Below are 12632 nucleotides of genomic sequence, written 5' to 3' on the forward strand. Positions count from 1 at the left end.
ACGTGAAACACTGTAACAAGGTTAGAATACACTTTGAATTACTTTTGTGTGACTTATTGCACAGTGTTTGTTTTTTTTTATCAGGTTCTGCTTGTCTTATGATAAACACGAACTTTCATCTCCCGCTATTGAAATTCCCACACCTTCCTCTCTTGAGTCATTTCAACCTAACTGCAAATATGTACATTTGTTGGGATTCCTTGTGGTTTTCTTCAATGACAATGTACATACAAAAAAAAAAAAAAAGAACTGGAGTCTAAGTTGCAATGGATTATTTCATTACGGAGATTGGTGTATATTTTATGAGTAATAAAGAAATTGGTAATTTAATAATGATAATGGCTCATTATGGGGTGTTTTATTGTACTTTAATCACATTTTAAGAAAGTTTGGAAAATGAATACAAAAGACCAGGTGGAATAAAATATACAATGTATTTACTTAAGACTTTTAGATAGACTTTTTATAAAGACTTACTTTATTTAAAAAATATTTTCAAAAAGACAAACACTAAACATCACTTGGCTGGTTTGCAAACAAGACAAAACTACTCACAAGTAACAGTAAAACCAGACAAAATACTAAGAACAAAAATTTAATTGAATCAATAATTAATTAATTCATAATAATTTAATTGAACAATAAACACTTCAAAATGAGTGCAGCTGTGCGACATGGCTGTTAGTGATGCGTTCAAAGGAGTGCTGACTGTGGGACTTACGCACTTCCAATTGAGACAATGAAATAAACCACCTCATTACAATACAGTCCGTTTACATTCACACTTCAAACATCAGCAAATACACGCACCTATTACATATTTGTCACGAGTAACAAATATGTATTTTGTTGTGTGGCGTTGTCATTTTAGGCTAATTTGAACAGAGGCTATAATGCGAAGACAAAAATACCACTGGTTAGCATTTCAGCCTAACAGTAAGGAGACTAAGTTCGAATCTTTGCGAGAGCATATATCTGTGGTGTTTGCGTGTTATATTTCTCATGCTTGAGTGGGTTATCTCCGGGTACATTCCAAAACCATGTTAGTTTAACTGATATACCCTAAATTGTCCATAGGTGTCAATGGTTGTCCATACAGTGCGTGCACGCGCCCCGTGATTGGCTTAGCAATCAGTCCAATCACCCAGGGTCACCCTCGAAAGAGAAAAGCATATTAAAAATATATGAGGTTGATTGGGTTTGATTTATATAAAAACATTTAAATTAACTATATACTATAAAATAACTTTGTTGAAGACAAACATTTAAAAGTGAAAAAAAATCGTAAATCACACCCCTCACTTCCGCTTCAAGTGACGTAAGGACGTCATGACGTCATCTCGGCGTCACGCTGCCTTTGCCAGACCAAACAACTTTTCCAGACTGTGAGTCTGAACTCCACATCACGACTCATACAGCTGCGGAACACCGAGAGGCGAAGATTTATCAAGATTGTCGGGGGAAAAAAAACAACCGTAGCGCGACGACCATAGACTTTTAAGGACTTAACACTATTTCGAGTACATATACGTTTCCTTTTTGGCACTTTAAATTGTTTTTTTCTCTCCACTTGACCGCCGTCTCGCTGAAAATTGAGATGAGGACTTTGTGGTTGTTGTTCCTGGTCGGGCTGGCCGTCAGTGAAAAAGTAAGTTTGCTTTAACTTGACCCTTACAGCTTCATTTTTTACTTTAATATGTAATTTCTAACTTGGGCCTGTACGTGTTGTCCTGTTTTTGTCGAAAAAACGAATTCTTTTCTGTACTTTTGTACTTTTTTCCCTAATTGGTCCACCTGGACTGTATTTAACTTTATTTAAAGTAACAATAACTTTATTTAAAACCCTCACAAACACGAAATCCCTGCTTGTTTACAAAATATGTTGTTTGTTTGGCGAATATTCAGCCAAGGCCTTTTCAGTGCATGTGTAAGTGCCTGGATTGGTGTCAAGTTCACACAGGACCAGTCTGTTCTTTACTTTCACGAAAAAAACTGACTTATTCTCACCCACGCACTTTGGATTAAGCTTTATCCTAAAGCAAGTTTAGTCCACATGCTGCCTGAGGCCATTTTTCTCCCTCAACAACTAAAAAGCAATCTGTTTTCTCCTCTGTGCATCTGTGGTAAAGCTGGAAAACACCTGGAAATGGTCTAAGGTTGACCTATGGTCTATTTCCGACATAGAACAAAAGATCCAATAGGTAGAATTCAGTACAAGTATTTGGAAATTATGCCACCTTTATAAAAAAAAACATAATTATGAATCATGGGCTGGTTATTGTTAAAACCAAGCCAGTTGAAACCTGAGACTGTTATTGAAAAGGAGGTTTATAAAGTTTCCCCACCTACAGTCCATACTGTATACGGCCTTCATAGCTTGAAATGAGTATCAGAAATAAATCCGAAAACGGAGGAACCGTCTTTCAGATGCTGAGATTTGAATGATGAATGTTGAGAGAGGGCTTTCTGCTCATGACAAGATCTGAGCTGTTTTTTTGTGTCATCTTCTGGATGGATGACTCACGGTGAGTCCCTTCGGGCTAGCCCGGGCAAGCTTGGAGCTAGCTGCGTGGGATACATTTGAAAATTTGTGAGCGATAGTCGGGCACCTGCTTTCATTGATGTATCCCACTTGGTAAACCGAGGGGCACACTGGACTCCTCATCATACATTCACATTAAATAAACTTTAAATTCCCAGAATACGGGTCAAGGTTTTATTTGGATTGCATTCAAATTTTGTGTTTTTGTACCAATACTTGACATCTCTGAAGTTATTACATTTTTTATCATAAATTGAGTGCAATTCAAAGGACAGGAAATAGTTTTTTATGGTGGTCGTCTACAATCATGTATTTCTAGTTATTCTTAACTTTATGGCCAAATATACTCTTGTAAAGGTATTAGCGGAGGTGTAAAGTAGAAGGATTTTTGTTTTTTTTTGCTCCCAAAACCAAATTAGACACACTGATATTGGTAGATTCTCACATCAGTACGCCTGTCACAATAATCACAGGGCACATATAGTCATGGAAATATGAATAACGTTTAGGAACTAGCCATTTCCACGGTTTTCTTTATACATGTTTTGATCATAACCAAAATCACATGAGTTCCTACATCAATAGCTGTGGTATTGTACTGTCAAAAAAGGACCAAACATTTGATTAAAAATGTGGGAAACTCTACTGAATTAATAACTATTTGGTGCTTGTTGATCTCACTACTGCTTTGTTGTGTCTTTGGCAACAATAATGTAAAACTGTAATTGTAAAACTATGTGTTTTGTGTTAACGTTTTTGAGACTTGTGGCGTAACTGAGTTAGCAGAACGACAGTCAACCACTGATGACATCATAGATGGTCGACTGAGCTGACTACGATTCCTGGTTCCATGTACTTGTGAGCTAATAGACTGCTAGCAAGGACGTTTTGCGATAAAAATACATTAAGAATACAGTTTGTGTATATATATATATATATAAGTAATAAATCCATGAATACTATGCGGCACTGTGAATGCCCAACTGTACACAATAGCGTTTGGTGCTGCTGCTATAATGCTAGCGATGACAGCCTTGTGTACTTACGGGGGTTACACAACCATGCTCCCATTCTGCCATTCTGTCATTATTACTGACCTGCAGCCCATGGGAGGAATATTTTCAGGGTTCCAGACTAACTTTTTTTTTCCTCGGGGCACAGTGGCCCCTAAATTACAAATTTTAGGAGCACAAGCAGAAAATTTAAGGTCACACAAAACCGACTTGCAAAGTAAACATTCACATTTCCTCTCATTTTAACTGTTTTACTGATAAATATTCAAACAATAAAGCGCAACTGTCCTTGTTGATGGCATCATATACATTTCTTCTTCTTCTTCTATATACTTTTTCTTTAGGAGTTAATGTGAGTTGGCAAACTAGCTAATTTCCGCGTTACTGTCACACAACTAGGGTTTAGAAGACAAGCCATAATCATAACAGCGGCAAAAGAGCAAGGTTGTGAAGTAACACTTTATAAAGTTAGCATGTACCTTTTTTAAACGTGACAGCCAAAGTAATTTCCCCGTGGGATGAAAACAAGCTCAGAACGAACCAAATTACTTGTTTGTTCTAAACACAATATGTCAGAGTCGGTGGACAAGAGAAGAGATGGATAATTATAGGTAGCTAGCTAGCTGTCGTCAGACTGTGGAGCCAGGCAAAATGTGTAAACAAAGATGATAGAATAGTCCAACTTCAATGCAAGCGTAAGCGATCACACACACTGGCATCGACTGTACATTTAATATATTTTATAAGGGTCCAGAACAGATAGATGCATAAGTAGATGGAAAAAGTCTCTTGCGGCATCTCATATTTTAGTCTGGAGCCCTGATTTTTACCATAACACTATAAGGCCAAGTGGTTTTATTTATTGCAAAAGCAAAATCTTGCATTTCCCCAGGCCACGATTTTAGGCTGCTTCATATGTTCAGTGTTTTACTGCTGCGACCAAGCTATTTCCAGCATACTCTTCTCCTCACGACCAAGCACCAGGCAACCAGATGAGTATATACTGTATGCTGTGCGTGTGTGACACCGTGTATGTTTTCCAGATGTCTGCTTTTCTGCTAAACCCACATGCATTATTATAGCAACTTTCTGGCACGGGGGCAAGATGGTGAAACTTTTCTGTTGCATTTTATTCTGTTACATTGTCGCTGCAATAAATCTTTGTGCGCAGAGTGTTGCAATAGGTCCTTTTTAACATTGTGTAGTTCATCTGTTTGGTCAGGTATCAATGTATGCTTTCTGTATGAGAGGAGCATTGCGGAAGACTGTTCGGTAGTTAAAACCACCTGAGGTCACAGTAAGACTAGCCTCTATCGCCTTAAAAGGGAATCCTGCTTTCATTCACCACATATTGAAGCGTTCCCCCTACATAAGGAGAGTCTGTCCAGGAAGTAGACACTGGTGTGAGATGAAGACCAATGGAAATATCAAAGAGTAATTTGACAAGTCAATCAAGTCACTGGTAATGTTCCTACTGTTCCTAAAATGCTTTTCCTAGGTGGTTAAAGGTCCTGCATATACACCTTTATGGGTATTGTGTTGGTTTGTTAGCTAGCAGGATTAACTCATCCATTATTCATTCATTCATTCCTACCGCTTTTTCCCCACGAGGGTGCTGGAGCCTATCCCAGCTGTCTGGACTGGTCGCCAGCCAATCACAGAGCACATATAGACAAACAACCATTCACACTCACATTCATACCTATGGACAATTTGGAGTCGCCAATTAACCTAGCATGTTTTTGGAATGTGGGAGGAAACCGGAGTACCCGGAGAAAACCCACGCATGCACGGGGAGAACATGCAAACTCCACACAGAGATGTCCGAGGGTGGAATTGAACCCTGGTCTCCTAGCTGTGAGGTCTGCGCGCTAACCACTAGACCCCTGTGCCACATTCATCAATTGTTATTTTTAAATATTGTTTTCATTGGATTGGAGAAGCCCTCTTAGAATGTTCTGAACTCCCTTTTCCATGCCAGTGTCATATTATATGCTACCTGGAGAAGTTGTGCCATTGTGGAGGTTTTCTTCAGACAGAAAACTAACTGAGACCAAATCAACAGCGCCAAGTAATGTACCCAATTTCCTCAAGAACAGAAATCCAGTTCACATGGTCAACAGTGAATGATTTATTATGCCCATCCCTAGACCACACATGCCTCAAGAACCAGGAAGTAGCCAAACGGACACAACTATGGAACACCACACTGTTTTGGTCACATTTTTTTTAGAGGAATATATTTTTTTCTCTTTACCATTTGGTCGCAATGGGATTTTTTCAGGGCTCACTTTCAAATGCGATAACCTCATTATCTGAAACTTTGCGGGTTTCTGAAAGCCTCTTCTCCCATTTCCACAACAACAACTCATGACAATGTGACTTATTTCACAACGTGAAGATACACATCTGCTTCGTGCATACCCACTTCATTGCCACTCTCTTAATCAAACCAATCCGCTTATTGCGCGACATTTATTACCGTGTCTTCTTGTGTGTTTTCAGCACCTGTTTTACAAGAAGCTTCTTTTGCTTCCTTTCTCCATGTTAGCACCTGTGTTAGTGGAAGCATAGCGTGCATACCAGACATGCATACTTCACATCTCAATGGGCCACATTCATCCCTGTGTGTATGTTTTGTCCGTGTGTTTCTTACGGAATGTCAGCTCCGTATTACGCTGCATTCTATAAATGTAATGCTTCCATAATATTTATATCATAATATCGTCAACAATTATTACTGTAAATGAAAACCGCATGCGTGCCGTGATGTTTGAAACTGGGTACTTCCTCTGATCAACAATGATAGGTGTTTTGTGTTTCAACTATTCAATGGTTGCCTGTGAGTGTGGATGACATTTTCCGTCTTCCTCTTTGTAGGTGATAGTCATGGGAATGAGTAATAATACAGTGTTTCCTTTTTCAGATGCTGGTCTCTTCCCAGTCATTTATGGGAGATGACATTTATATCGAGGGTCAAACATCAGGTGAACTCCCAATAGATGATGAAGACGGGGATGGCTCAGGCTCAGGATCCGGAGACTACGGTAAGGTTGATGTTGATCTCCTGCCAATAGATTATTAGGTGTGGTCTTTTTTCATATATCACAAAGTACATTTATATTGTTATTAATTGGACTTGCTAACACAGCATGATAAATACTTGTGTGTTCCGTCAATTGCGCACCAGATGTTTGTCTCGGGGGGATATGTACGTATTAAGTGGGGTTTCTTAGAAGCCAGCAGATGCAAAGTACATTTCACCTTTTATTTGAAATGAGTCATCTTTATGCCCCTCGGGGGAGAGCATTTTGTGCAATCAAGAGGACACATTTGTGGGTTTGTAAAATCTGGGTGTACTAAAAGTCAGGTTGCGGATCTAAGCAACTATGCTGTAAACATCCACAGTGCACATTCTAACACTTTGCGATGCCAAAATAAGGTCTCTCACTATTATGAAATAGCACATTGCTGTGAAAAAGTCTTGTTCTAATTATCTTCTTCACAGCAGTCTTCTTGACATGTAGTAAAACAATAAATAGCAGCAGAGACGGTTAAATAAATTACACGGATTTCCACCCAATTTCCACACAAGTGAACGTGCAGGTGCTTTAGTGAGAATCTGGATACACTGTCACTATATAGCATCAATGGAACCCATCCACCACCCAGAATCACAGTAGCATCACGCTTGTTTTCCTCACCCTCCATTAAACAGGAAGTAGCCTGTTTGCTAACAAACAGATATAGCTGTAAATACCTCTATATAATCTTCTATAGTCAGTAGAACCTTAAAATTTGATGACAGTCTGTTACATGATGCTCACTGACCTTCCTTTTTCCATAGGAGACAATTGAAATAATCTGTTCCAGAGTCAAACCATCACCATCATGAAACTTTTAAGTACACATTTGATGTGTTATCCAATTTCCAACATGCCCGGGGGGTGGGGGGCTGTGGAATTTGACCAAATAAGATTTTCGGGGAAAAATGATCACTTTACATCATAAAGGGATAAAGTTTCAGAAAACCAGACAAAGGTGGTACTGGACCTGTCTCTCTCGTTAAGTACAACTTTATACTAAAACCATTCACTATTGCTGGGACTCAAAAATGCTTAGGAAAATTGCCTATCGCCTCATCCAAATACTACAACTGTATGTGGCCAATTATTCAATAAACACCATAAATATACCGCCAAGATTACAATGGCCACTTTGTTGTAGGAAAGTATGATGGAAAAGTAGCATGTAAAAGAGAAAGGGGGGTCGGGGGGGGGGGGGGGTTCATTCATCAACCATAAGACTACAAGATAGACGTTCACTATTCCGCTGTTTGATAGGCTTGTTTTCAGCTAGTTTATGCAACACACCATGTACACTCACACAATTGAACACATCATTTCAATAGCATGTGCCGTTATTCGCATTACAAAGACACTGAGTTTGTGTGCGTCCATATTGAATGTTTGCCCACCCAAGCATTATACCGAAAGTGATGTTGACTTGAAGTTAAAGAGGTACTGCACTTTTTGGCCCAATTTTGCTCATCATTCACAATAACAAACACATTTCTTTCCCTTTTCTGTGCTTTATAACACGAGAAAATGAGTTAATTTCAGGTAGCTTACAATGCTGTCATTGGGATGCACCTAATTAGACAATGAAGCCCTCTAAAAAAATGCTTGTTTGCTGCAAGTTGGGATACGGCAAGATACTGCAACTATTACATGTTATCAGTGTATGTGTTAATACATGTTCACAGCATGTACTGTATATCAAACCATGCAACATTGTTAGAGGTTTTTTTCAAGGGCTTCATAGTCGAAATAGGTGTATCCCAATGACAGCATTGTAAGCTAGCTGAAATTAACTAGTTTTCTTGTGTTTTAATGCACAGAAAAGGGAAATAAACATGTGTTCATGTTTCATATAAGGACTGTTAATGATGGGCAAAATTTCCAAAAAAGTGCAGTTCCCCTTTAAGACTGAATCAACACCGCCTCTGCTATTGAAGCCAAGTAGTGCGCTTCAGTGTGCTTTAAGACATGACTAATCAACAATAAACTTGACATAATTGTAAGACATTGTAATGATAATGTAATTGATTTTATACCCATTCCTGCACATGACACCTCGCTACATGTTGTTAACACACGCACACACACACACACACACACACACACACATGGCTTCATACATCACCTCAATTCTCATGCGTCCTCTAAAAGGAATCACACACATACACACAATGCACAATTCTATGGTTGTCATCACATTTTCCACCCTAACTTGCGTTCATCTGTTCGGCTGTATAAGATGAAGTCTCATGTGAAAGGCGCAGTTTTCTGTCATATTTTCCCCCAAAAGTTGTACGACATCTGGGCCGATCGCCGTTAAAGCATTACTGTAGCAACAAATCTTATGGTGAGGTGTAGACTAAATGTATAACACTGGAAAGTGACTCATATAAAAATATGTTTTTGCAGACAAAGAGGAGGAGACGATAAACATCACAGAGTTTGTCAACGTGGTCAAGAGCAACGACATGCTCCCAACTCAATCCGCGGCAGACCCAACAACCAAGGCGATGGACACTGAGACGACAGCGTTCACCGAGGACCCTAAAATCAAGGAGGTAAAATACTTCCTCCATACTAACACTGCTGCTAAAAGCCTGTACACCCATTTCTAATGGCTGCTTGTCCCCTTTTTAGGTTCCAGTTAAGGACCCAGTAGCTGACTCGTTCACACTTCCTCCCAATCTGAGCACCACCTCTGAGGCCGTTAGCACCAAAGAAGCAGACGAGGACAACAGCCTGGATAGGTGGGACGACTCCAAAACCAAAGTCAAAGACACCGAAGATAAAGTCACAAACACAATTCTGACAAACGAGGTTGACGATGGTCACGGCAGCAGGCTATTTTACCCTCCTGATGATGTGACATCTGAGAGCATGTGGGAGAGGACGGAGGTGCTGGCAGGTGAGCGCATTTTTTAATAAAGCAGGCTACATTTAGTGAAAAAAAAAAAAATCGGAAATATAACATTTTACATGTCTCTTCCAGCGGTGATAGCTTGCGTGGTGGTCGGATTGCTCTGCGCCGTCTTTCTGCTGGTCCTCCTCGCCTACCGCATGAAGAAGAAGGACGAAGGCAGTTACGATCTCGGCGACACCAAACTGTCCACAACAGCTTATCAGAAAGCGCCTACCAAGGAGTTTTACGCCTGAACTGACCAGTAGAGACTCAAAATGGATACCATCACCTGCCAGTTTGGACTGTGAACGGCTCATCCTTTTTTTTTTTTTTTTCCGCATCTTCAACAGCATCAGCAACCCTCTCTCTTCTCTCTTTAGACATCTTCGTCTTTATAGTCAATGCACAATTCTCAGGATGGGTGAAATCTATTAATCATGTCGTTGTAATCGTTAAAAAAGGATTTTGGGCATCAATCAGAAAGAGAGGCTCCCGGGATCACAGCCATCACACTGTGCCTTACTTAATAAACCCACACTGCCTCCCTACAATGGACTTGCCGCTGCAGCTGATTGGTCTCAGCTCGGTCGAAAACGGTAATGAGGAAGAAGTTGGCTGAAACCAAAGAGTAGGACAGCTTTGAATGCTGTTATGAAATGGTACCACATATGCAAAGTATTCCAAAGGTTAATCAATGTGTCCCTTTTATTTTTATTCAAGGTCAGATTTCATGTGTTGTTACATTTCATTTAGCGCTTTTTTTTTTTTTTGCTTTGACTGTAAGAACTTTTTTTATTCGCTGTTGTGACAAGTGAATATCTTATTCCATATTATGTCCAGTATTGGTACGTGAAATGTGGTTGTCCTGCAGGTACTCCCCTCCCCCCTTTATGAATTTATGAATTTTACATTGTAACAGATCAATATAATGTTCTTATGTTGCCTTTGGAAATTGTAGCTTATTTGCGATTATTATTATTAAGTTTTTTGTAATTTCTTTTGAGAGTTTGAGTTCCAAAAGCCATTTAAAGAAAATAATTCCAGTCCATACATTGTATTCCCACCGTCTTTGCACACACATCTAGTGAAATTGTCAATATTTACAAGACTATCTTATGTGATGACTGAGTGCAGCAAGCGAGGCCATCCCACATTCCTTTGTGACTGCCAACTGTATGCAGCTATAATAACAGGTTTGGCTGCTGTTCCGCAGTCCCCAGAGTCCTGGCCTTTCTGCACAATAAGGTGTTTCAGTCAAACACAGGCGACGGAAAAACGACAGCTTGGTCTTCAGCTGTAGCGTTCCCATTTTTAATGCAGTTATTTGTAGTTACTCTGTTATATATCTCAGCATTTAATCTGGTGCTAAGCGTATGTCATAGCATTTTCATGCCTTGTTTGCTTTGTGGACGCAGGGAAGGTTATTTCGGAGCAGCTCTTTTTTTTGTTTGTTTTCAAAAGTGGACTCATAGTTGGACCGCTCGGGAAAAAAAAGTGATTTGTTTTTCAAGATCATGAGATTATTGCGCTTGGCCGCTAAAATATTGTTTCTTTAATTCCCAAGTAGAACGCAATCATCTGTTTTACGGTTGTTTAATTTCACACACCATGTATTTTTAGACACTTTTGTTTCATTTAAAACCTCGATTTTTTTTTTAATTGCAAATTTAATAGCTTCCACCTTTTGTTAGTGACATGGCATGTTTACAAATTTTCCGTTACCATGCATTTCCAGATAATGTGTGGAAATCTGGTAAACTACCTACATTTCATGGCTGGAATAAACAGAATGTTATGAACATTAACCCGCTGTGATTTACTGCTTATAAATCCATGTTTTTATTCCTTCTAATTAAATTGAAGCTCTAGCTCTTTAGTGGCTTGAACTACATATTAAAATATAAAAATATAAAAACTAAATAGAAATGCAAACACATGCACAATGTAAAGCAGTGGTTAGCTGCTGCAAACATTCTTTTGGGATTATTTAGTAATTATAATATGTATTAATTTATGCTACTTTAGTTTGTAATCTATGTCAAGTGTACAGTAAATGTATTTTTTTTGTTTTCCTGGAAGGCTCTGGTTCATTTATTTGTTAGTAAACCAGCAGTATGCAATTGTCTTTTATATGGATACATTTAATAAAAGCTATGAAAGTGGAGTATCATTCTCTGAAGCCTATTTTTCATACATTATGTTAGACTCCCATTGCAGACAGCACCTAAAATGTCCTAGTCTCTTGCAAGCTTAAACTATTATACTGTGTGTTTGCAGTTTGCACAGAACTGCCAGCATAATGTGGAAGGAACCAAATGGCCTGAGGTTTTCCCAAACTCAATGATCCATACAGGAATACACAGATGGTAGTGACAGGCACAAGGAGGAGTTTGGATTTCTCATCGTAAGGTGTTAAAAGTTGCTGTATAGTGTTACAGTAGATATGTTTCTGCCACAGAAAAAAAAGTTATCCCAATGGTAAGTTATTATGAGATAAGAAAGTCAAAATTAACAGCTGAAAAGCCCCAATTATGAGATACAAACTGCGCATGTGCAACAGGTGCCGCCTTTTTCACTTAGAAAAAATGGCGACACAATTGTAAACAAGGTGGTTACTCTCCGAACAAGAATGCGACCCAGGACAATTCGTTACACTTGAAGCAAACGTCGGACGTTTACAAAAGACACATAGTATACCTTGTGGCTGGGCAATGGTCCTGGGGGGCCCAAAGCACAAAATTAATGGGCCCCCAGTGGCCGATAAACCTTGTGGCTTTCGCTGATTGACAGACAGGGCCATACGGGGTCCTCCAAGGGGGGGTTGCCACGTCATTGTTTCATAATTGCATTGTAAATGCCCATTGTTGTTTCTGTGCAGTACATGTATTCGCACTTGGGGCACCAGGTCTCGCGAGAGGACCCCGTAAAAGCCGGGACCCTAGGCCCCGCCTCTGAGTATATCCAGTCACACACACATGTGGCACATGCGCAGTTTGTATCTTAGAATTTTGACTGTTTAAATTGATTTAAAAATGGATGAATTCATCTGGCTAAGTTTTTTCAGTGGTGGAAACGGTCTGCCATACATATCCGAGGAT

General features: G+C 39.4%; 1 protein-coding gene across 1 annotated transcript; it reads left to right on the forward strand.

The window, feature by feature from the left end:
- Positions 1 to 1378: 1378 nt before the first annotated feature.
- LOC131137418 (syndecan-2-like) lies at positions 1379 to 11339 on the forward strand. Its single transcript, XM_058085359.1, has 5 exons — positions 1379 to 1648; positions 6482 to 6602; positions 9045 to 9193; positions 9273 to 9540; positions 9625 to 11339. The coding sequence occupies exons 1-5, from the start codon at positions 1598 to 1600 to the stop codon at positions 9786 to 9788; spliced, it is 753 nt and encodes a 250-aa protein (XP_057941342.1). The 5' UTR covers positions 1379 to 1597; the 3' UTR covers positions 9789 to 11339.
- The last annotated feature ends 1293 nt before the right edge of the window (positions 11340 to 12632 follow it).

The sequence above is a fragment of the Doryrhamphus excisus genome, chromosome 10 (assembly GCF_030265055.1).
Source record: "Doryrhamphus excisus isolate RoL2022-K1 chromosome 10, RoL_Dexc_1.0, whole genome shotgun sequence".
Taxonomy (NCBI): Eukaryota; Metazoa; Chordata; class Actinopteri; order Syngnathiformes; family Syngnathidae; genus Doryrhamphus; species Doryrhamphus excisus.